At 49.4% G+C, this 24,290-nt stretch overlaps 8 protein-coding genes across 8 annotated transcripts; 4 read left to right on the top strand and 4 right to left on the bottom strand.

Annotated features, from left to right (window-relative positions):
* Window positions 1-1,455: 1,455 nt before the first annotated feature.
* Window positions 1,456-4,012, bottom strand: PV06_03445 (uncharacterized protein). Its single transcript, XM_016404233.1, has 3 exons — window positions 3,783-4,012; window positions 3,721-3,734; window positions 1,456-3,641 (listed from the first exon to the last, which is right to left on the bottom strand). The coding sequence occupies exons 1-3, from the start codon at window positions 3,874-3,876 to the stop codon at window positions 2,205-2,207; spliced, it is 1,545 nt and encodes a 514-aa protein (XP_016265238.1). The 5' UTR covers window positions 3,877-4,012; the 3' UTR covers window positions 1,456-2,204.
* Window positions 4,013-4,840: 828 nt separating this feature from the next.
* Window positions 4,841-6,851, top strand: PV06_03444 (uncharacterized protein; the record flags this gene model as incomplete). Its single annotated transcript, XM_016404232.1, has 9 exons — window positions 4,841-4,943; window positions 4,998-5,100; window positions 5,159-5,255; window positions 5,303-5,458; window positions 5,511-5,796; window positions 5,852-5,889; window positions 5,940-6,059; window positions 6,110-6,184; window positions 6,234-6,851. 9 exons carry the CDS (start codon window positions 4,841-4,843, stop codon window positions 6,849-6,851), a joined length of 1,596 nt encoding a protein of 531 aa, XP_016265237.1.
* Window positions 6,852-7,487: 636 nt separating this feature from the next.
* Window positions 7,488-8,540, top strand: PV06_03443 (uncharacterized protein; the record flags this gene model as incomplete). The annotated part of the gene is made up of 1 exon (XM_016404231.1): window positions 7,488-8,540. The coding sequence occupies one exon, from the start codon at window positions 7,488-7,490 to the stop codon at window positions 8,538-8,540; it is 1,053 nt and encodes a 350-aa protein (XP_016265236.1).
* A 1,369-nt stretch (window positions 8,541-9,909) lies between these two features.
* Window positions 9,910-14,569, top strand: PV06_03442 (uncharacterized protein). Its single transcript, XM_016404230.1, has 2 exons — window positions 9,910-13,809; window positions 13,860-14,569. Exons 1-2 carry the CDS (start codon window positions 10,395-10,397, stop codon window positions 14,093-14,095), a joined length of 3,651 nt encoding a protein of 1,216 aa, XP_016265235.1. The 5' UTR covers window positions 9,910-10,394; the 3' UTR covers window positions 14,096-14,569.
* Window positions 14,570-14,861: 292 nt separating this feature from the next.
* PV06_03441 (uncharacterized protein) lies at window positions 14,862-16,031 on the top strand (the record flags this gene model as incomplete). Its single annotated transcript, XM_016404229.1, has 2 exons — window positions 14,862-15,803; window positions 15,847-16,031. Exons 1-2 carry the CDS (start codon window positions 15,152-15,154, stop codon window positions 16,029-16,031), a joined length of 837 nt encoding a protein of 278 aa, XP_016265234.1. The 5' UTR covers window positions 14,862-15,151.
* A 2-nt stretch (window positions 16,032-16,033) lies between these two features.
* Window positions 16,034-17,339, bottom strand: PV06_03440 (uncharacterized protein). Its single transcript, XM_016404228.1, has 2 exons — window positions 16,995-17,339; window positions 16,034-16,904 (listed from the first exon to the last, which is right to left on the bottom strand). Exons 1-2 carry the CDS (start codon window positions 17,285-17,287, stop codon window positions 16,094-16,096), a joined length of 1,104 nt encoding a protein of 367 aa, XP_016265233.1. The 5' UTR covers window positions 17,288-17,339; the 3' UTR covers window positions 16,034-16,093.
* Window positions 17,340-17,659: 320 nt separating this feature from the next.
* Window positions 17,660-21,322, bottom strand: PV06_03439 (uncharacterized protein). Its single transcript, XM_016404227.1, has 2 exons — window positions 18,995-21,322; window positions 17,660-18,942 (listed from the first exon to the last, which is right to left on the bottom strand). The coding sequence occupies exons 1-2, from the start codon at window positions 20,540-20,542 to the stop codon at window positions 18,415-18,417; spliced, it is 2,076 nt and encodes a 691-aa protein (XP_016265232.1). The 5' UTR covers window positions 20,543-21,322; the 3' UTR covers window positions 17,660-18,414.
* Window positions 21,323-22,220: 898 nt separating this feature from the next.
* Window positions 22,221-24,232, bottom strand: PV06_03438 (RuvB-like helicase 1). The gene is made up of 4 exons (XM_016404226.1): window positions 23,991-24,232; window positions 23,717-23,936; window positions 23,111-23,658; window positions 22,221-23,058 (listed from the first exon to the last, which is right to left on the bottom strand). The coding sequence occupies exons 1-4, from the start codon at window positions 24,132-24,134 to the stop codon at window positions 22,600-22,602; spliced, it is 1,371 nt and encodes a 456-aa protein (XP_016265231.1). The 5' UTR covers window positions 24,135-24,232; the 3' UTR covers window positions 22,221-22,599.
* Between the last annotated feature and the right edge of the window lie 58 nt (window positions 24,233-24,290).

The raw sequence follows: 24,290 nt of genomic DNA, 5'->3' as shown, positions 1-24,290 counted from the left end.
ACTCACATCCGAATGGGCCATGAGAAGCATCGGCTTTAGGGTCTCATCCCAGCCTTGCCAAGTGTACAGCAACGCATGTGTGCTGACAGTCTCGACGGTGAGAGCTTTATATCTTGAACGAGTAAGCATGTCAGTCGTTCATTCAGCACACACTCGAGAGTCAAGACCCTTACACTCTAGGAAATGTCCTTTCGAGATAGTCCGAGAATTGATAGAAGATATCCCACCGAGGGTCCTCGCCGACCGGATCCATACCATCATATGCTATGGTCGGTATTTGCACTGCACCGGATAGTCGATGAGCAACCTCGTTTTGGAAGTCTTTTGAGTTGAACAGTGTACCGACATTGTGCTGTGTGATATCTTGACGCCTCCTCGGGTGCATGACCGGAGGCTGCAAGGAACGTCTTTTCAAAACCATGTTGCCGACTTTGTGATGTGATGCTCCAGGTTCAATTCCAGGTACTTTTGAAACAGAATGTATATATTCAAGTGGTGAGATGATTGCGTATGATATGGTGAATCTCGAAAGGCGGGGTGTTTATCGATTTCATGGTCAGGCTGGAGGTGCTACGTGAGGTGAGGAAGTGGGAATGAGACCGTTGACAGGATTGTCAGGACACCAATACAACAGAGAAACAAATGAGAGACAGGAGCAGGAACAGGAAAAATCCGACTTCATCCAAACCGGCTCGAGAAGCTCAAAAGGCGGAACGGTTGATCGAATCATCACTGTGGGAGGATGTGGTGCTTTCACTCGCCTGCAAACAACATCGTTCGACTTTGACTACCTTTTGGGTATCTAATCCCATCGGGCAGCATTCCAGTTCGTGTAGGTGAGTCGGCAATTGGCTCTGTAAAGTCTGAAGTGGAGAGAGAGAAAAGAGCATCCATCGTAGGATCCAGCTGTGCATAATTAATTATTCTAGTGCGAGGAGAGTTTTATGTATAGGAAAAAGAAAGAGAAGCCAAATAACGACTGAACTACTCGATATCGGTTAGTTACACCATTCCATCCCTCAGACGTCTGTCGCACAATTCTCCCATGAAATACCCGATCGGGCAGGTGGCGACACATAGTACCATAGCTTCATGTTGAATCTTTGATCCTGATTCCGGCCTTGCGGACTTTGGTGCTGGGACTCTCTTCACAATGTCCTGTTCAAGTCTAGTCTCGTTCATTCGAAAGCGGCCCCATTTCACCAAATGCTCCACGTCTGCCGTGTCAAGGATATGCTTGCAACACCCTGGCAAGACCAACATGTGTGTGATCTGCCACATGAAGAGAACGCCGCGTTCATCGAGATGCATACGCAGGTTCTCAGACCTACCCAGTAACTGTCTCGGCGAGGATGCTGGCAGAACATGAACAAGTACGAGGGAGGTAGTTCTGCTCAATGCTGGATAGTAAGTGCATCGAAATCAAGTCTTCGGCCCGGCCTTGTTGTGCCAGCCGAAAGGGCGAGATGATACCGCACCATTGAAGCCCAAGAGAATCTTACGGGCCAATTGCCGCAGACGTGCTGCATGTTGACAATGATTTGTATTATCGAACGTAACCAGCGAGGATCTTGAATACCTCATCTAGCGACCTGCCCGACACTAAGCACTCTCAACCCGATAAGAAGTGCATTTGTACCCTCGAGTCAGTGTAAAGGGCATGTTTGAAGCCATGCGAGAAGCAGTAAGACTCTGACATCCACTGGACAGCACACACGCTCCAGGGCATGCACATCGCGGACTGGGACGTGGGTATTCACATGTCATCGGTTGTCGCCATCTAGCTTCGAATCCCGCCAAAGCGCGTTCATAGATGACAGAGTAATATGCAATAGCATACTTGTACAAGGTGATCCCGACATGTAGCACTTCATACGTGCTCAAAATACCCTCAGACGGACACAGAAAGGGAATAGACAATGAAGGTCCAATTGTGATAACACCATTCCGTCCTCCCAAAACGCAGCAGGATTGGCACCAAATCATGTCGCTCTCCACACATCAGCCAGCGAGTGGCATGTTCAGGCCATGCATGAAGAACCGCACCCTGTTACCCCACCACTTTGACCCTCGGGTCCACGAGCCGGTTTGCAGCCGGGCAATCCCCTGCCGAAATGGTGTATAGATTGACGGCTGTAGCGATTGAGGCGTCCAGGAGACCAGCGCAGCATCACTTCCAAAGTCAAGAAAGATGTCTGCGCACCTCACACGGCCACGATTTGTTTCCCGTTGGCGCTGTACTGACGCGCCAGCTGGAGCCAATCGCCATGTCCGTTCGACCAAAGGTCTTTCAAGAAATGAAGCACTTCTAGATAGTGCTTGAAGCCCATGTCTTTAGCAATGTCTTCGTACAAGCTTGCTATGAATACTTCTCTTTCTTGGTTGCCACCACACTCTGTGCCGGCAATTAGCACTGGCCACGGCAAATTTTGCATGCATGAATGCCGGTTTTCTAGCTGATGTAATCGCTCGAACAACATGTTGGTAGATATGGAGATATCTAAAGCATCAACTTTCCCTCTGAAAATGCTTCTGTAAGTGTACAACAGGGCAGCATGATGATATATGTCCACAATCCGGACAAAATCGTGTCTTCTCTCGTCCCATGCCAATTCGAGAAGTCCGGCAGCCATGAGTGTTGAGCCCCGAGCTAACTCGAACCTTGCACGAGCCTCAACCGGCGTGATGGGAGGCTCGATCAAGCTGGATATTTTCGATGGCCCAGAATCATCAATTTGACGCGAAAAAACTGTTACCTGGTGCAAAAGACCGAGATATTCGGAGAAGATGAGGTTGGCATGGCTAGGAGCAGGTCGTATCACCTCACGAGTACTCATAAACGAGGTGGTGCAGGCAAGAATGTCGTAAATGGAAAGCTGGTTGCGCAGAAAATTGAACAGATCGTTGCTCTCCCGATTTGTAGTTGCGAGCGCGTTCACCAAGGTACGAGCGGCCTGCCTATGTGAGTCGGCAGCTGTGGCGCCGGTCTCCGACTCGGCCATTTCATAAGATGCAAGTGTGAGCATGGAGGCGAGCATCCACACCGCGGTGTCCACGTCGATTTCGCTGTTCAAATCATACCCAGCAGCCAAGCGGCTGGTGACCTGCCGAATCTGGGTTGAAATCATCGAGACGGCTGCATCGCGTGCTCTAGCCGAGAAGCTAGATTCTATATTAGTGGTGACGGCAAGATGCTGTGCTGAAATGGCGAGGATGGCCAAGAGGAGAACTGGCTGGCGGTTAGCCAAAGGGAGGACCAGCTTTCGATATTCGTTTCGCTCGGAATCTATCCACACCATCAATCCTGCAATGTTCTTGTCATAGTGATACAGAAGTCGAGCCCTTGTAGCAGGGTCAGGGAAGTCTGGAAATAGCATCTCCAGCGGATCTATCCCTGATATGCCACGGAAAATGCCATCTGCTTCAGGGGATTTGGTGGAAGTGGGTGAGACTGAAGCCTTGAGAGTACTGGACTTGGTCGGCCTTTCGATATCTGGTGCTGTTCGACCTTTGAGATGGCCACGAACTGCAATGCCATTGGCCCAACGCCAACGAGGTCCATAACCAGGACAAGTTAGACCTTTTTTCGAGCATTTGGCGCATGTAGGCAGGGATCTATCGCATCGGATTCTCCGCCTGACCTGGAAATCGGCACACAGTTAGGCTAAGAACGAACCCGAATTGGCCACACTGGGGCGTCTCATCAAAACTATTGCTTACACAAGTTGGGCAATCTTGGACAAGTCAGTGACTGAGGACACGAATCCTGCGTTTACGATTACCTTGTGACCCAGTGCCTGAAGAGTTCGGCTGTTTGGGTGGCGTAATCTCTTCCCGCGAAGTTTCCAGGTTTGATGGCGATGGATTAGTTGCCATAGCGCAAGAAACGTGGCTTCATACCGACACTGCGAAGGACAGTGAGCTCTCAGACAATATTGGACTGCGGCAAGGTGGAGGATGATGAAGATGATGTCGTCATGATCTGTGACCAGGTGGCACAGTTCATCGCCGCCATTGTCAACGTGCTGTTCCTTCAGCTGAGTCGAAGCATGGTGGGCAAGAAGCGAATCGACAACACACGCGCGCGGGATGGAACAAGGATAATCCGAGAGGGGTAGATGACTAATGCCGGTGCTCCAGGTCATTGAGTGCGCTGTCGCGAATTGAGGTTTGTTCTGTTTGACGTCCGATGTCAAGCCTAATGGTTCTGTCCATTCCTCTTATTTCCAACGGAGTCGTTGGGACACGCTCGGGAAGTCGGATGCTTGAGGTTATCGCGACACATCCGTTCTGGACCCAACACGCTCTATTTTTCCCGGACAATCTTGCTCGAGGAAGATAGTATGTTCACAGAATGGATCATACTAACACCAAAAGAAGGCATTGCCGCGAGAGAAATGTTGCTTGCCTCGCGCGGACTGAAAAAGATGCCACTAATGATATCAATCGATATTTCTTTACTTTCCAGTGGAAGCCATTCGCTGTCTTTGACAGAAATTCCCGTCTTGCAAAATGATCTCGCAAGATGGCCCGTCGCTGTGGTACTAACGAGGAAATGCTGCTTCTGTGGACCGAAGCCGCTAATCCCATATTGGTTGTAGGATTGAGATACGGGCTCAGCCGTCAGAATCATCTCACGGCTTGTGGTGCAGAACTTCGAGAAGTTTGGTACTTCTACTCGGGTTTTCCTGGAGCCAATATCTCTGAGGCTTGTCTTCTTCCTTCTCTGATGAAGGAGACTCTCTTGTTCATGTATTGCTGCCATCGTTGTTCTCTATTGTAGGAGAACGGAAACGACACCCGGTCTTACCTCAGCAATCCTCTGTTCTCTAACATCGACATGGAAACCAAGGACGAAAGCTCAAATCATGGCAGTGATGAGGACCGACTCATCAGCCTCGGGCACAAGCCTGAGCTCAGAAGGACATACACCTTCTGGAGTCGTAAGCCATGCTACGATTGGCCTCCACGGTGATCAGACTAACCAGTCCCCTTAGTGATGGCATATCAGACGACAATTTTATGTTCCTGGTCATGTAACATTGTGATGTTTTATTATATATTCACTTTGGGAGGTCCTGTCAGCCTCGTTTGGGGAACGTAAGTTCTGAAGGTTGATCTGCATTATGGAACGATGCTGACTGTTGCAATCTTTCAGTGTTGTCGTGACCACCGGACAGATCTTTGTCATGGCATCGCTGGCCGAGTACTGCTCAATATGGCCTACGGCCGGAGGACAGCAGTTCTACACCCAAGTATGACTTCTGTCGAGTTCTAGACAACGCAACTAACAGTAGAATAGGTTGTTGCACCAGAGAAATTCCGACGATTCCTGTCCTATGTGGTTGGCTGGTGCGTCTTGGTGGGCGAGATCTCGACAAGCAGCAGCTGCGCCTTGAACAGCGCAGAAATAGTGTCCGCACTCGTGGAGATAATTCATCCAGAGGTTGACTGGAAGGTGATGAGCAGAAAGTTTTCATGTAGGCCGTTCATGTGACTGACATTTCTAGCCCTACATGACATGGTTGATATACACAGGCTTCCTTGTGGCTCCTGCCGTGTCCAATCTGATGCCCCGATACCTTCCAGCCTTGCAAATTTTCGGTGCCGCTTTCAACATCGGCAATGGACTGATCTGGGCCATCGTTTTCTTGGTGATGGCCGACAAGAACAGCGCAAAGTTTGTCTTCACAGAATTCCTCAATACATCGGGGTGGAAATCCACCGGCTGGGTCTTCATCTTGTCGATGTATGTTCCAATCTATGGATTGTACGGAACAGATGGTGTAATGCATTGTAAGGACGCCGGCGAAAAGTCTCGCAACGTTGATTCTAGCTAACTCGGGGGTAGTGGTTGAAGAAATGAAGAATGCTTCTCGTGATGCTCCCGTAAGTTTGCACATGGACACTCTTTTTTCGCCAAACTAAACATGACCTAGCGGGTGATGGTATGGTCGATGGTTTGGGCTGGTGTTACCGCATGGCTTTCAGCTATCGTTATGTGCTTGACCGTCGGTCCTCATTGGGAAGATTATCTTCAGGCCACCTCTTCCTACGTTGTGAGTATGATCCTGTGCAAGCTTATCTAGGTGTTCTGACTATCCCGCAGGCTTGGTTCATGGATGTCTTGGATTCAACGTACGGTGGCGGTATTTGGTGTGCCATCATGATGATGGGTCTGAATGTGAGTGGTTCTTATACGAGTTTCTCACCATGACTGACTCAGAATCTAGTATCTCATCATCGTGAACATGAACACGGCTGGGTCTCGATTGGCATGGTCCATGGCTCGAGATCGTGCCTTCCCCTTCTCAGAATACTTCGCTCAAGTCAGCAAACGATTCGCAATGCCACTACGAGCTATGGTGGGCGTCATTGTACTGAACCTTCTGGCCGGGTTGCTGGTTCTTGGGAGCAAATTGGCTTTCTACGCCATCATCTCAGGTGGTGGTGTTGCACTTCAGGTCTCATACTGCGTACCAATATTGTGCGTGGTGTTGAGAGGACGAAAGATTCTCCCTCCCCGGCCCTACTTTGACCTTGGACGGTGGGGCTACACTGTGAACATTGTTTCTTTACTGTGGAGCGTTGTTGTAATCTTGTTCTATATCTTCCCACAATATGTGCCCGTGGCTGGAGATATTGCAAATATGAACTGGGCCATTGCAATCCTCGGCGGGATAGTGTTGCTGTGTGGGCTTTACTGGGTTTGGAAAGGGAGACATGAGTACCTGGTCTTCAGCAACTCCGTTCTCGATGACAATGTGATTATCCATGGGAGTGCTGCGGTAAGCGGCCGGAATGCAGTTGATGCCTTTGGACAGCCGGCCCAGGACACCAAGAATCCCTGATGGTCTACTCGCTTAAGACCAGACGCAGCAGAGGCGGCATGTACAAATGCATTATTGTTGATGCAACTTATCGAAAATAGCTAGAAGTAAACAAGGGTTTTCATGTTCCTATTGGGCTCGCCTGAAAGAGGCTGCCTTGCTGTTTTGACTACACTCTGCTCCGTGCGCCTGAGCCGACCCTTACCAGCACATACTTGTACGTGTAAATAGTCACCAGGTACGGAGTACCTCTACGATGCTCTAGGCACCTTTTAGTTCTCGTCGCGTAATTAACGCGTGCGGGACAAGTCGACGCGGGGAAGTGGCCAAGGGGCAATTCATGGAATTTCGGGGCATTTCACTTAATGGCAATTAGATTTTAAGCCTGAGAATCCCAACTCGCTTTCTAGAGGCATAAATGAAAGCCCGCCGTGTTTCAATACTGAACAAGAATTAAAAATGACGAGGATAACAGAGTGGCGGAAGCTGCCTATCTCCCTGAATGAGTTATGCATTGCAACCACTCTTCGATGCGGGCAGTCCTTTCGATGGCGGCAATGCGAGGACGACAGTTGGGCCTGTACACTTCGCGGTCGCATTGTCCAATTGTCGCAAGATACAAGTCACGTACAATACCGATCGATATGGCCTGCTGCCATGGATACTCCTCCGACACCTCCTGCTTCGATACCCCCGACCGTCTCAGATGAGGACGAAACGGACGACACAAAAGACCTTCTCCAACACTACCTGAACCTAGAACCCAACCTTGAGACGTTATACACGCAGTGGTCGGCCTCAGATCCAAATTTTAGAAAGAAGGCACCGAAATTTACTGGCGTACGAATATTACGGCAAGACGCATGGGAAGCGCTGATCGGGTTCATTTGCAGCAGTAACAACAATATCATTCGAATATCACAGATGGTAGAGAAGCTATGCACGCACTACGGGCCATACATTGGGACGTTAGACGGCCGGCGGTATCACGACTTCCCACACCCATCGTCTTTGACGGGCAAGAATGTCGAAGCTCACCTCCGAGAGCTAGGCTTTGGCTATCGGGCAAAGTACATCTACCAGACGGCGAAGATGATAGCCGAAGATCACGAGGAAGGCTGGCTGGAAAACCTGCGCAACCCTGAAAGCCCAGCTTATGGTGGAAAGGCGTCGCCTGCGGGAGAAATGAAACCTGAAGGACGAGATGGGTATCGGGAGGCGCACGAACAGCTTCTTAGTTTACAAGGGGTCGGTCCCAAAGTCGCAGACTGTGTCTGTCTGATGGGACTAGGCTGGGGAGAGGCTGTGCCCGTGGACACCCATGTCTGGCAGATTGCGCAACGGGACTACAAATTTGGAAAGGGGAAGCACAGCAGCTTGACGAAAGCGACCTATGATGCCGTAGCCAACCATTTCCGCAAACTCTGGGGTAAAGAGGCTGGATGGGCGCACAGTGTACTCTTCACAGCCGACTTGAGGACATTTGCCGAGCGGCTGACCACCAAGGTCGAAACAAGCATAAAAGAAGGTTCGCCAAACGGAAAGGAGCCTTTGGTCGATCGGAAAGAGACTGTGCAACGCGTCACAGTCAAGCGCGAACTTGAAGATGAAGATGAACCGCAGACCAAAGTTGAGATTGAGGAGGAGGTGGTGGTGGTGGTGAAGGTGACGAGTGGGAGTGGGAGGGTCAAACGTAGGAGGCGAGGGTGAAACAGTCCTCCGAGACCTTAGGTTTGAATATACAAAACTGCGATTATCTCAGACACAAGCAATCCCGGTCGAGACTCGTCAATACTGTACCATTGATAATAAGACTTGCGTCAGCGTTTCAGGCTCACGTGTTTTACTCATCATTGAGGTGCGGATGCGACATCTGTCAACACTTGAGGATGTACCCGCCATAATAGATGAGGCGTCGCGCCCCTGGAGTCTGACGGACACTGAAGGACGTTCTAGCGATGATGAAGGAAGTGAAAGGAGGGTACGGATTGTAAAAATCGGATTAATACCGATGCTCTGAACTGATGTGGAAGCAACTGTATCTGTACAGCACTCGTACGCGCGATCGAGAGATGACAACGGACCAACATGGACCAGGGTCTCTAAGCGGACTCGCATGATGTCAAGTAACAAGCATCAGGTCTTGCTTGAGACGTGTACATTGTGTTTTCTCGAGACGAAAACTTGAAGTCGTCTTTTCCGGCCTCTGCGATGACTCGACGTGTTTGAAGTCGCTTATGCACGTTGCCGTAAGGGCAGATGTAGAGTATGTAGGATCTGTAGAAGAATTGGTCGAGGTATCCGGCCTCCGTCATCCGTAAAGGGTCAAGCACTGCCAGCCCAGCCACGACATTTCCGGTGGACCTCTTGCTCTCACAACGGGAAATTGCATACTTACCGTTGAGTTTTGGCGGTCGAATCTCGTGTATGTAGACAGCCTATCTGGACTTGGGGGTCTCATCTGAGGAATATGGGCACAAATCTTCAGGTGTGAGGAACGAGGGGCTCTGAGTAACCCGTCGCGAGATGCGTAGAATATTCTGTGGCCGTTCGTTGTCCAGTTGATCCATGACCCTCTGTTACGAAATGTTTTTCAAACCGTGCTTGGAGCAGAATGATTGGTGAGGCGCAGGGGGGAAAAACATGGGTGGATAGAGTGGAGGAATGCAAGATTGCATTGCTGCGACATGAGTGGGTGTCATGGGTGTCGGGGGCAACAAGAAGGCACCCCTAGCAATGCCTGGAGAGTCCCACAGTCCTAACAATATCGCCCGTCGCGGGCTGGTGTAATAGGCTTCGGCTGCCCGTGGTGATTGTTCCTTGTGCCTGTCAGCGACCCGGAAGCTCCTCATGCTTGGAGTGGGCTTACCAGGTCTGATTACACCCCCCGTCGTCCAATTGCCAGCCATGCTGTACCAGGCCATGGCCGTTGGTGGCTGGTTAGCGGGCTCGAAGGTGGATTGCAAGAGCGTTGAGTCGCGAGGTTGTTGTCTCCAGTGACTTTCTGACCTGCGCAAGTCGATGGATGCACACCACACACCAGAGTCCGAGTCCAGCTAAACCAACTTTCCCTGCTTCTTGCTTCTGCATCTTCCACACTACTGTTGCCGCTACGGACAATCCAATCGATTCCTCTTCGTCACTCTTGCAACAGCTCCTCCGGATCTTCGTCTTCGCAACCTCATTTCGCGACTGTCGCTCTTTCCTTGTCCGTCGTTCACAAACTCACCTCACACACACCTCTCAACTTCACCTCTTCAACCCATTCTCCTAATCACCTGTTGCTGACACGAATTCGTACCTCCTCTCTCTCTCTCGTCGCGACCATCATTTCAACAGACCCCTGCTTCACAAAGCCCTCTCCACGCGTTAATTCGTGATCACACAAAGATCTCACCCACACGACCGACCGCCCGACCTCCGATCCCGAGTTTGGAAATCAGCTCAGAAGAATCACTCTAGGTTTTTCACTTCCTACACAAACCCACACACATGTCTTTATCACGGTCAAGGCAATAACAGAACATCTCTGGTCCGTCGCTGCGGCGCAGACGCATCAACCACATGCATCTGTTGTCGCGGTTCGGCCCACGGGCAACGGCCGCTCTGTTATTGCTCTCAAAGCAAGGAGTGTGCCAATCAATACCTCCGCCCAATCTCGATCTAGGCTCCCTGGGCCAGGTAACGCTCGCGGGCAACTTTGATGCAATCCAAGTCTATTCGGGTCAACAGGAAGGATTTATTAACAATGGCTCACAATCACTGTTGTCACAACTACCTGGTGGAGCCTTTGAAATTCTGTCGTCTACGGACGCCAGCATTGAAGCTGTCTGTCCACTCTTGCTGCAGGATGGCTCGTTATCGGGGGTGGTAGTAGGAGGAAATTTCACAAGTATTGGCGGTGTAGCAGCAAGATCTGCCGCGCTCCTAAACACAACTACCCTGGAGGTTCAAGCCCTTGATGGGATACAAGGAACGGTGTCGGCTCTGTATTGCGATCAGGACAACGGAACCGTTTATCTGGGTGGTGCTTTTGAAGCTGGAAATTCAAGCAATGCCATCGCTTGGAAAGATGGAAACTGGTCAACCCTGCCATTTGCCGGCTTCGATGCTCCAGTGTCATCGATCACGAAAGCTCCCAATGGACACATTGTGTTTGGAGGCTCATTCACAGGCCTAGGCAATGTGACAACAACCAATACCCTGAACAATCGACCACCGCAGATCATCAATCTAGGTTCGGCCAGTATTACATCGCAGGGAAACTCGACCCAAGCGGGCGTGGGCGATCCTCGAAACGTGGTGTGCCCGTCCAACAGCTCGACCGCCGACACGACATTCCTTCTCGCCGACAACACACCGGGCTCGTGGCGTGCGGATTTCGGGTTTGGTTTCCAACCTACCAAACTACGATTATGGAATGCAAATCAGGACGGGCGAGGCACCAAGACATGGCGTTTCACAGCTCATCCGATTAACGGAATTATGAATTTCACGTTCATCGACCCTGAGACTGGCAACCGCGAACACTGTGACGCTACATGCCCACTTGCGCTGAACGCGTCGCAACCCTTTCAAGATTTTGAATTTGTCAATTTGGTGGGAATGAACAGCTTCACCATTGATATTTCAGCCTGGTACGGTGACGGAGGAGGCTTGGCCGGTATCGAAATCTTCCAAGGAGACATCCTCTCATATGCCATTGATGGTTTCAACGAGCCACAATGCTTAACGGGTGGCTTGCGCTCACAGGCCACTGCCACCGGCCCATGGTACACCACTCCGTCTCGACAAAGTGTAGCCAACTACCTTACCGTCGTCGTCGGCCCTACAACCGTCAATAGTACTTCTATTGTCTTCGAACCAAATGTCCAAGCCAGTGGTAATTATTCGGTCATTGTGTACACTCCAGGCTGTCAACAAGATAGCTCTTGTTCTGCACGCGCTATTGTTAATGTCTCTGGCACGTTGACGAGTGATGGCGGTCAAGCTTTTAGTAGCTTGATCTACCAGACAAATGATTTTGACAAGTATGATCAAGTCTACCAAGGACGCATCGACGCGACCACTTCGAGTTTTCGACCTGCCATCACCATTACTCCATCTGGACTCCAGAATGACCAGCTCATCGTTGCCTCTCGTGTCAAGTTTGGATTTATCTCAAGCACCGGAGGCCTCAATGGCTTATTCGACTACGACCCAGAGAGTCCCTTTGTCAATAATGACTTTTCACAGTCTGCCATCAATAATGCTGGAACCATGTTGCACTCGGGTGCGCAGATGTCAGCTCTGACGACGCGAGATGATACAATCTACGTCGGCGGCCGATTCTCCGATGATTCTTTTGAGAATATCATGGCCTTCCATGATAACAATGCCACCTCGTTACCAGGTGGTGGTCTAAATGCCGCTGTCTCGGCTCTGTACAGTCTGGACGACTTTTTGTATGTTGGAGGCAACTTCACCAACACCAAGCAAGGTGGAGTGGATGGATTGAACAACGTTGCTGCTTATCAATACTCCAAGAACGCCTGGACTTCTCTCTCTGCTGGCTTAAATGGACAAGTAGAAGCTGTGGTCCCAATGTTGTTGAATGTTTCCGGATCGAAGCCAGAGACAGTCATCGCATTCAGCGGTGCCTTTGATCAAATCCAAGCCTCCGGCTCAGCTGCATCTAGCCGTGCGAACGGTATGGCAATTTGGGTACCATCGCAAAAAGCATGGCTCCAGAACTTGAATATAGAAAAGCAGTCTCTCCAAGGACAACTTTTCGCCGCGACTTTCCTTCCCAACAACACCTGGATCGGAGCCGGTACAATTCATTCACTAGGCTTGGCCATTAGTGGTGCGGCAGGCATGAGATCGAGCTCCGGGGGTGTTTCTCTTCAACAACTTCCTATCGACATAGGCTCGGGATCTTCCCAGTCAAATTCTAGGAAGCGGGCTATCTCACCATCACAGAACGTGGACGGTGTAACTAGTGTCGCGTACTACGATGACAACGGACAGAATGTGACCATCTTTGGAGGTCACTTCAGCGCGACCGCCACGAACGGCTCAATGATTGAGAATCTCATGTTCTTGAACAATTCCGATAACAATGCTGTGACTGGTCCTCCTGCAGGGCTCGATTCCAATTCGACCATCGCTACGCTTCTTGTATCTGGCAACCTTCTTTTCGCGGGAGGTCGACTCTCGGGTCGTTTCGACGACGACAATGTTCAAGGTGTGGTCTTGTTGGATATGACCACCGCTGGTTACCGCACTATTCAACCGGCGTCTCTTCGTGGCCCGAATGTACTAGTCAATGCTATTGTTTCTCAATCGGGCACATCAGCTATTTACGTCGGTGGAGCTTTCGATCAGACTTCGCAAGGTTTGTCTTGCCCTTCGGTATGCATGTACGACACAGCCACAAACCAATGGAACACGGTTGGAACTGAACTTTCTGGCACGGTCATGTCTCTATTCTGGACCTCTAGTTCGACACTTCTCGCAACTGGCAACCTTAGTGTTGCCGGCAATCAAACCTCGTTGGCGTTGTACAACTCCAAGAAACAAACCTGGACCGCGACCACTCCTCCGGGCGTGCCTGGTGTTGTGACGGCCTTTTGTCCTGCCACCGACAATGCGGATCACATGTGGGTCGCCGGCACGGCAAACAACGGCTCGACGTTCTTGATCGAGCTTGATGGAGACAATACTCGACCAGTTCCCAATGTTTTTGGCAGCGGGACCACGATCGAAGGTCTACAAATTATGCCATTGTCCAAGAGTCATGATTCGTCCCAGTATCTTGACAATGATCAGGCATTACTGGTCAGTGGTCAACTGAATGTGACCAACTTTGGGACTGCAGCAGCAGCTCTCTTCAATGGCACAACAATGACGCCCTTGATTCTCGCCAGCAAGTCGAACGGTAACCCTGGCAGCATTAGTCAAGTCTTTACATCCAACAACAATAATCTCAAATCAAGTCGTAAGTTTTGTGTTCGAATGTCGTGCTCTTCAAATGCTTACATGTCACAGGCAAATTTGGGCACTCCAAAGGCATTGCGGTCCTGGTTGCGCTCTGCGCAGCATTAGGTACAATTTTCCTCATAATACTAATTGGCATTATCCTCAATCGCATTCAGCGGCGACGAGCAGGTTACAAGACGGTGCCCAGCGTCCCATACGCGGATAAGAATTCGAATATACAGCGAGTACCACCGGAAGCACTTTTTGGCAGCATGGGAAACAAACCCAATGTACCAAAAGTGTGATTTGAGGATGTGCCAGAAACAAACAACAAACACCAAAGGAAAAGAAACGATGCCATGAATGATACCCATGATGCTTTTTATGACTTGTAAAAAAAGGGATTCGATCGAAACGAAGTGGTCAGAGGTTGAACCGAGTTTACATCCTGGATTGATACCAGGACTTTACCCCATAATTAATATGCGGGCAGGATTTTATCGTTGATTATGGCTTCTTTTTTTTTGCATGGCGCTCTGGCGCTGAGCTTGATTTCATGTATTGTTGAGAATTTTCTACGGCAGTGACTGAGAGATGGGATAAAGAGAGGTCAAAGAGATGGTCTCGACAGATACACACAACAGGAGTTGGCCTCTTTTTTTATACAGAGTATGAGGATTGCAGATAGGAGAAAGAAAGATGAGCCAAAAAGCTTTGAGCGAGCGTAAATAAAATCCTTGAGCTATAGACTCGGGTGTGCGCTGTTAATGTTAATTGATTGATCCAAGTTGTTGTTTTTTCTGCTGTGTGTTATGTACTGAGTACGGAGGACATTTGCATAACTTCTCATTATTTTGTACAAAGTATGTACATACCTACCTGGGTACGACGGAGTAAAGGTCATGTTGTTCAACTTGTACAGAGTATTGTATGGAGTATGGAGTACTCCGTGATAAGTACTAAGTAGGTATATTGGCAATCAAAGAGCCGAGGTACAATTTCTCATTCCTCGATGGGAACATGGAATTAACGGCATCTCGGTCACTCACAATACTTGTCAAAGTACTTGTTGTTATTTGCCCTCTATTGCTAACGATATCTGCTGTCTTACAGAGTATGTGTTGTTCGGAATGAGAATTTTGTTCATCGTAAAAGGGATAGATTAGCCTTCCAAACACGACACTTTGTGTGTTTACTTCAAAAGGCCAAAGAGAGGCCAAAGGGGGTTTACCGTACGATTAGTTGGGATCTACAGGGTACAAGTTACCCGTTGATCCAGCCAGGTGGTATATATATTGATATCAGCACATCAAAGTCCACCGGAAAAACAAAAAGAAACGAATAAGAAGGGGAGAAAAGAAATGTGTTCATCATCATCAGAATCCTCTTCTTCTTCTTCAACACCATCGACATCAATGTCTCAATCATCATCATCATCCACATCCACATCCTCACGATCCTCCCTCGACCGGAAAATCCATCCCGACTTTTCATGTCTAGAATGGTGCAAAGTTTTACTTTCGGACCCCGACGTCGAAAACATCACCACACCGACGGATATGACTCATACTCCGACCGATCCCAAATGGACGGATGAAGTTTCGAATTCAATGTTTGTAGAAACATTGTACACACCGAGAGCCATACGGGCACAGATCTCATTCACCCGACCTAGACCTAAGAGTGAGGTCGATGCGGTCGGTCCTACTGTTGTGGACACTGTCGGCGCCAGTGACGACGGGGCTGTGGAATACTGTTCATTGTTTTCTCTAGGACCTGGCGTCGATGGTAAAACGGGGAGAGCTCATGGTGGATTGAACGCGTTACTTCTCGACCAACTCACCGGTGGGACCGCCGCTGCCGTGTCCAAAACAACCGCCCCGGCCACCGCGACCATGACGGTCGATTATAAAAATCCCATCTCGACCCCCGGAGTCGTGTTCGGGAGGGCTTGGGCCGTGGAAAGGTCGGGAAGGAAAACTTGGGTGAAGGCGGTGATTGAAGACGGAAAAGGTAAAGTTCTCGCGGCGGCGAAAGCTTTGTTCATCGATCCTAGACCTGTCAAGACGGTCACGACCGACGCCAAGTTGTAATAATAGGAGGAGGAGGAGGAGGAGGAAGAAGAAGAAGAAGAAGGAGAAGAAGGAGAAGAAGAAGAAGAAGAAGAAGAAGAAGAAGAAGAAGAAGAAGAAGAAGAAGAAGAAGAAGAAGAAGAAGAAGAAGAAGAAGGGTGCAAGATAACTCATAGATATATATACACATCTCATACTCATACTCTTTATATACCTTTATCATCATCATCATCAAATCAATTTCATAACTGCCTCCTCTACCCTTTCAACACCCCATTCCAAACATTCCTTCATGGTACCCTGACCGACTTTTTGTCCGTCTTGTTGTAAAAACAATTCCACCCCTTGTCGTCTACACTTTTCCTCGTCAAATTCTTCGTCTTCCTTCTCCTGCTCTTGATCCTTTTCGGTGTCGTGGTCTCGATACATCCAACCGTGATACCTTTTATAATTCACCCAGACCAAATCTTCGACGTAACCGGGAGGATCCTTCCAGAAACCTTCCAGGGTGACGTAACCCGTCCTCCTTTCCCTCCTTTCCATCATTTGTCTCTTCGTACAAGGTAAAAACAATTTCGAGTTCAAAATCCCACTCATCAGATCAGAAAGTCGGGCAAGATCGACGGTCTCATCGCCGGCCAGGCCGCTCGTCGCTGCGGTGGTGAAATCCTTTGCCGGAGTGGCCGTGGGAGATGGAGGGAACAATAAAAACCCTTCCAATAGACAAATTCGAATTTCCCTCGGGAATTCCTTCGTGGTGGTGGTGGTACCACCACCACCAGTAGTCCGACTCTCCCTGATCAATCTTTCAAACCACGACTTGACTCTCTTCTGGAGACCTTCCACTTGGTCCGTCGTGACGTGCACGTCGCCCACGGAATTTTGATCTTCCATGCTGACATTGTCAGGTGGTAGGGTACCGAAATCACGTACGTGGGTCAATGTACGTCGAAACAGTGGCAGGTCGAGTGACCCTACACAATCCCAGTCTTGATCTTTCCGGACCCCGTATTTGGTCGACGATATGGTCACCCATGGTACACTGTTTTTTTTGGGGGGGGGAGGGGTCGTCAGCATTTTCCAAACAGACACACAGAGAAACAAAAAGGGGGCCGCGAAAGGGGAGATTTACTCTTTATCGGTCTTGTAAAAATCATCTTGGTGCAAAATAAACAGACTCAATCTGTACTCTCTTTTGTTTTGCTCGTCTTCGCTTTGCTGCCCGGTTCCAGCCCCTTCCGGTCCAACGACGACGACGACATTGAATATACTTCTCAATAATCTCCCCAGTGTGGTTTTCCCACTACTGGAAGGTCCCGAGAGACCTATGATGGTGGTCTTGGAAGGTGAAAGAGGTGGTTGTGACGCCGTGGTCTGGGCGACATTTTCTGGAGGGGTCACCACGTCCGAAGGGAGCGTGTGCATCTTGGTCTTTCGTTTCGCTTCCTCTGGCCCACCACGGAGATGATTCTTGTGGTGTATGGATGTGGTGATGGATCAAATCGACAAAATAATCATGGGAGAAGGACCAATGTGCTTATCCGGATTTCTCTCTATATGATTTTCGTCTGACATGTATTTACATCCACATATACCAGTAACATCCGGACTAGTCTGCGTGTCTGACCAACTCTCGAGTGAATCAGGCTGAACTTTCCCACCTCAGGTACTCCAGTTAGTGACAAGGCTGATCAACAATGCCTTCCTTATTTACGGAGTACCAGATACTGTAAATACTGTAAGGCAAGGACCGACATTCCTTCATCTTCTCAATCATTACAGGACAGTACAGAAACGGTCAAATTGTCTTTGGTTTTTTTGTTTGTAGAGTTAAATTCCAAATTCTAATCGGCAAGCATTCAATCGAGCTCACTACTTGAGTACTTCAGTACTGTCATCTCATCAACCCACGGAATGCTCCCATCTCCATGCCCTCATTCATCTTCCCCCCTCTCAGGTATCTCGTGATGCCTGCTTGAAACACATGCCGGCCATTAATCTGCATCTTCACGTATCGATGGCAACGCAATAGAAAAGGAAAAAAAAGCAAGACCACACTGCTGCATGTCGGGAAGAAACAATCCCAATCCCAACTAAACAAGACTCAAAGTCTCGTATGCAAAATTGCTCCAGGGAATCACGACCCTTCATATCCAGAAAAGCATATGATACAAATCAAAAGAGGACCGACCCAAGGAGCCTGGACCACCCACAAAGTTTCTTTCATTTCAAAACTCGCTCTAATTCCCTTGTCACCAGGCCGAGAAACTTTGCACCGGTGAGAGAGACTTGTTGAGACACCGGCTCTCTCCTCGACGCGCCTGTCCTTTGCATATCTAGACACCCCAGTCCAAGAAAAACGAGATTTTATGCATAAATCCAATAAACTCCCATTTCAGATCATAAGACTTGAGGCTGAACACCATGCTTAGTGATCAAAAACATAAAAACATTCGAGCCCGTCTTCAGGCTTCCGAAAAAACGCCTAGAGGTACGCCATGTGTACTGAAAGAAGTCGTACATCTTTGTCCTTAAGAAGCATTTCAAGCAACTCATGATGCCTTTTGCCTCTTTCCGCCGATTTTTGGACTGGGCTTCACCTTGTTGGCTCCGCTTTGTTCTTGTCCAGCATTGTCATCTTCGACCTTGACGGCGCTCGCTCGTCTCCTTTTGTTGGAAACATTAGGGCTGGTATTAGTGCTTGGACCTTGACTGCCACTAAGGTTTGATCCCTGAGCGCTCATCTGGTGCATCATGGCGACGCCGCCGGTCCCTGCATTTTGTGCAGGACTAGGGGTATGTACAGGACCTCCCATCATGGGAGAGCCTTGGGCTTGTGGTACTCCGAGGTGACCCATGGCCGGTGAGTTCATCATGGTTGGGCCATTCATTTGGTTACCGAAGGGCACTTGCCCATTAGCCGCTCTCGCCATTTGATTTTGTAATCGAGCATTGTTCATCTGAGCCATGTTCTGTGCGTTCTCTTGGGTGACTCGTAGTAATGAGTCTCTCGGACCGATACCCGGATGGCTGTGAAAGTATTCCATCAGGGGGGCCATTGCTGTCATAACTTCCGTAATCTATATACCGGATTAGTGCCGTCCACAAAAACCATCATTCAGAACCACAAACCTCTAAGAACTGAAAGATGTGACTTGGCACGCCCCATTCACCCACTCCTGAAGTCGGGATTATCATTTGCGCCGGAGCGTTGGCCTTGCCTTGAGCTCGTTTGAGATTTTTATTGATCTTGGGACTGCTCTTGGTTTCTTCTGGAGACGCAGGCTGCGTGAGAGCACTCCTAGGAATGTACTCCTGCCAACCAGACGTGCTAATATTCAAGTGCTCGATTTTGGTAAACTCATCAAAAATGACTCGTAATTGTCCCGTCGTAGTAACTCGAATGTCGTTGTTGAAGACGTAGGTCAAGCTTGCGTTCGTACTCCATATGTGAACACCTCCATTGGGAAGTTTATTCTGATTGTGATCAAAGGATTGTAAAAGGATCTGTTTTACCCCAGCAACAAAATGCGTGTGGTAGTAACGCGCAAGAGTGGGGAATTGCAGCTGGAAAGATTTGTCGATCCCGTTCTTGTTACTAAAAAGCTGTTGTCTCATCGATCCGAGCGGCGAAAAATACCGTGCTATCGTGTGCTCCCAGTAATCCAAGTCGTTGGGTCGGTCTGGGTTGGCCAAAGTGTCCTGATACATGATCAATTGTAGAATACACTGACCACCGAGAATGTCTTGTTTCGGTAAATCGTTCATCATCAAAGCCGCAGGCAGATCCGGCTGTTGTTTAATCTGAGGTTGTTCTTCTTCAGCTTCTGTGGTCTTTGCTGGCTGACTAGGCTGGCCCTGTGGCTGGGTGGTGGGGGTTTGCTGTTGGGGTGGTTGTGGTTTAGGCTGTGGAGGTGGTTGTTGTTGTTGTTGATGTTGTTGAGGTTGAGGTTGTGATGTTGGTGGCGCTTGCTGAGGCGCTGGAGGCTGGGGAGCCGGTGTCGGTTGCGACTGAGGAGGTTGCGTTGTTTGTTCTTGAGACCTAGACATCTGCATCTGCTGCGCGGCTGCTCTTTGGTTGGCAGCTAGTTGTGCAGCATGATGCGCGGCTTGGGCCTGGGCTTGTTGAGCTTGCATTAATCGTTGTTGATGTTGTTGCTGTTGATAGTTTTGCATCTGTGGGTTGTTTGGGTTCATAGGCATCTGCATCTGAGGGTGCATTCCCATCTTCATCTGGGCCAGTTGCGCTTGGTTAAAGCCACCAGGCCCATTAGGCATGGCCATTGGCATACCCTGCTGTTGCTGCGCCTGCATTTGTTGCATCATTCGTTGCCGAGCCAGCATTTGTTGATGCTGAGGAGTCATCTGCATCGGCCCAAAGTTCATCTGCGGGTTATGCTGAGGGAACATTGCTTGTTGCGGCCCCAAATGTGCCATTGCCATATTATTGTGCATAGGGCCTGGAGCTGGAGTTCCTGCGCCCGGGGGCATGCCTGACACCATAGGGCCTTGGGTGACTTGTGGACCAGATACTCCTGGGTGCATTCCTTGCATCATACCGCCGGGTTGTCCTCCCATATGACCACCAGGATGTTGCATTCCTGCCATGGGATGGCCATGAGACATGCCTGGATGTCCAGGAGCCATACCTGCATGGGTGGGAAAAGGCTGGGCCATCATCTTCGGAGGATGATCTAGGCTGTGTGTTTGTACGCGGTGTTCAGACTGCGCAGTAAGCGCAAATGGTCTCGGTGAGATCTTTTGTGATTACTGGATGATTCCCTCCTCTTGACAACTCCGAATCCTATTGGCCCCACTCTTACCGAATTCGCTGGTAATATTCGCAAACTGATAGAGGTATCGTTACATCTGCGTGCAGGAGAATCATGCGCATCGAAGAAGAATGTATGTGCAGTCGTAGAAGCGATGTCGCGCGATACTGGCGTGTACTCGTAGCAAAAGCTGGTAGCCAGAATTCCCGAGCCGGAAAGATATGGAGCTGGATCAACGTCGCGACAAGTGTAGGTCAGAGAAACCATTCATCTGCCACGTGAATCATTGGAAGGTGTCGCACAAAGATTTCATGATCGAGAGGCGAGGCGACCAGGAAGACGACTGATGCGTTGGGATCAGGTGAGTGATGAACTGAGGTGTCGTGTTCCGGGAGTGTTATGGGGCGACTGCTGGCGGTGCCGGGGCAGAAATGACGGGGGCAAGGACCCGAGATATGATTTGGACGGAAATTCGAGAGAATGATGTTGCAGATAGCGAATGAGCGACACAGCGATCCAAGCGTGAAGGCAAGATAGATTGCTGTTTGATGCCGCAGGATGCACGATGGATAGAGATGGGATGAAGTCTCTCTCAGGGCAAAGGGTGCAGGATGCAGGCAGGATCGGCAAAAAGATGGCGCTGAGGGACGAAAGACAGCAGCAGCAGCAGCGAAGGACGGAGGCCCAAACTCGCTCGACTTCGGGATCAGAACAAGCAACTTGGGGGGCTTTGCCGTATTAACGCTCACTCGCCAGATCATCCGCGCCAAGCCGGCACCCTAGTTTTTCCATCTCCGGGCTCGGCCGCTAGTGGCTCTTTGCTTCGTCTATCATTTTCTCTGATCAAACAATTTACCTGCACCTTAAGAATTTAATTATTTTACTTCTACGAGGTACTCGTACCGTTCATCATCTTTCCTCTGATCACACAGAGTCATGTTCTATTCCTCTACATTCTGCCGCTCTTGTAGAGAATATTCCTGGTAAGTCTCAGTACCCTTCCCCCTTCTCTTCCTCCCAACAGCTCAAAGATGACAACAACTTCAACACTTCTTTCTATCCTGATTCGCCTTTGAAGAAACATTCGGACCATCAACGCTGAATGGTCTGCTACTAGCCAGTATCACATGTCTGATTGTCTATTCTGCTCTCAAAATATACACACCAAGACCCTGGATTCGCATTGCTAACGGCGTGTACAGATGAATCCCTCGTGTCTGTCTTCGTGGTGTCAATGCCCGGTGACTTATCTTTCGTGGTATGTCCAGTCCTCCCACGCTACACCCTGTTTCCCCATTCTATGATGAAAATCTTTTCCACATTCGCAGTTTCCACGTTAGCCCTGGCAGCGAACCTACATAAGTCCAGGTGTCGGTGAACGTTGCAATCTTCCTTGGATGTCTGATTGGCACTCGCTCTCATTCTATTCACTTGCTGCACTTTGTCTTGACCGATGTGCTAACATCTTGATGTATAGATACTCTTCGGCCTACTCGTCCTGTCATGCTCATCATAGCAGTCCTAACGATACCTCATGAGAATCACGTAGAAATCTTATGTCAAAAGGAGGGTTCAAGCTGGAGATATTTGTAGAAAAAGAATAAAAACTCGTGTTGACAGTTGCAATTTATCTGCTAGTTATCCATGAAAAATCTTTCTCACGAGGTCGTGAGTTTTAGAATACACGTTCTTGCTGTAATTCACTTGTCGTCTACTCGCTCTTCGCCCCAATCTTCCAGATCGCATGATCTGACGCCGGCAGTCCTGGTATAGTAATGTGGTACACCTCCGGTGCAGCTGTCTTGGGTCAGGATCGATCAATGGCGGAAAAGCGCTTGCTGATAGTACCAAGTATTTGGCCATATCAGGAAGGGCTTTTACCTTCAGCGAGAGCGACGGCGTTCGAGAGAAGCATTCTTTTTCTCGAAAAGAACAAGATCTCATAATCACTTGTACATCTCATCTTCAGCTTATGAATCCCGTTCCAGTCTCAACAACTTTTGCACTTCTTCTCGCGTCGATGAATAAGTCTTCGCACTCGGCCACATCTTCGGGTGCGATCTCCTGTCTGCCGTTGACCTTGGCTAGGATACTGCTGGGCGTCAACAGTTGCAGAGCGTAACGTAGCGACACGCTTGTTCCATGCTGAGCGACTTTCTGCAGTGCTGAATCGGAGATGGCCAGGCCTTCTGTTTTTGCGCGCAATCGAACAATTGTCTGAACTTCGGACTCGTTGTAGGGGTGGGTGGGGATGATCAACAGACGCGCCAATAGATCCGGAGGAACACCATGTGCCCCGGTGATATCTTGCGTGCCTCGGATCACAGTGTTGCCTCGATTTGAGGCCAGGATGACGATTGGTGAGATAGGTGATTCAAGAGCGCGGTTAAGATAGGTGAAGCACTCGATATCAAGCATGTGTACCTAATGCCCTGTCAACATTTTGTCCTTTTGCGGACGGTGCGAGAACACTTACCTCGTCAATGAACAGCACACCAGGCACAAGTTCGGCAACGCCCTGATCAATGTACTTGCTGACAACCTTGTTGATCTCTGCTCTCAGCTTGTCTGTGATCTCTGTCTTCTTCGGCTTCATCAGCTGGCCCATCATGCTCATAACATCCTGGCCACCTTGCGGTCTGGCGTTGGCGATATCGAGATCATGTAGCGTCACATCCTGAACTACTTCCTTCTTCTTGTGAACGTCTCCCTTGGGCACTGGCACATACTCTTCAGCCTCGAGATCGAATTCTGTCGCATATGCATCTGAGCGACCAACTCTCTTGCATGCGCCGGTGTTTGCTTCGATGTAAATCACATCTCCCACGCTCACTCTTTCTTTTTGGATTGCCTCGTAGATACTTGGATCTAAACGGAGTTTCTTCGTGCCTCGAGCCGATTTGAGGGTAAGTATGAGGTGAGAAATCGTGCGCCCGTAACCTCCCAGTGGATTCTCCGCTTCTTCGGGGATGAGTTCGGTGACTTCGCCTTCGTAGACTTCTTTCATTTCTCGTACTCGCAGGCCTTCACGTCTGTTGTCAGCATTTTTTGATTGAGATAACACATATTCTGTCGCACGTACCAATCGCTCTTCTGAAATTTTCCATCAATGCCTCAGTCTTCTTGACCTCCGTAGAATAAACTTCACTGCCCACAATGGGACAGAACGGGACTTTTGTTCCGAGTTCTTGAGAGACTGCTAATGCTAGAGCGGTCTTGCCTGTGCCTGGGCCTCCCGCTAACAGTACCGCTCGTCCAGACATCTTCTTCGCTTTGATAAGATCGACAACCACACCGCAAGCCTACTTCAAGTCAGCATTCATGTCGCCACTTTATTCGAAACATCGCTTGCTAACCTCTCGGGCTGCAGTCTGCCCAACGAAGCCATGGCCAGAAGACTCTGCTGTACCGTCTGGCCGTAAACCTAGTCCTTTGATATGTGTATGCGCCGCGGTCCTGTTTTCGCGCGTGTTGCCTTTGACTTCACTGATGTTGACCATTTTTGCGCCGAAATTGATGTCGAAAATAGCAAGAGGAGACGAGGAAGATGGGGAGATGCGCGTTTAGAGGTATTTGAGATGTAGAGAAAACGAGCGACCCTGGCGACTTTCGTGTCTGGAACGTCCGTGATGCGCAGGAGGATTTCGCGCTAAAAA

Source organism: Exophiala oligosperma (assembly GCF_000835515.1).
Source record: "Exophiala oligosperma strain CBS 72588 unplaced genomic scaffold supercont1.3, whole genome shotgun sequence".
NCBI classification, from domain to species: domain Eukaryota; kingdom Fungi; phylum Ascomycota; class Eurotiomycetes; order Chaetothyriales; family Herpotrichiellaceae; genus Exophiala; species Exophiala oligosperma.
This window is presented reverse-complemented; position numbering and strand designations above follow the sequence as displayed.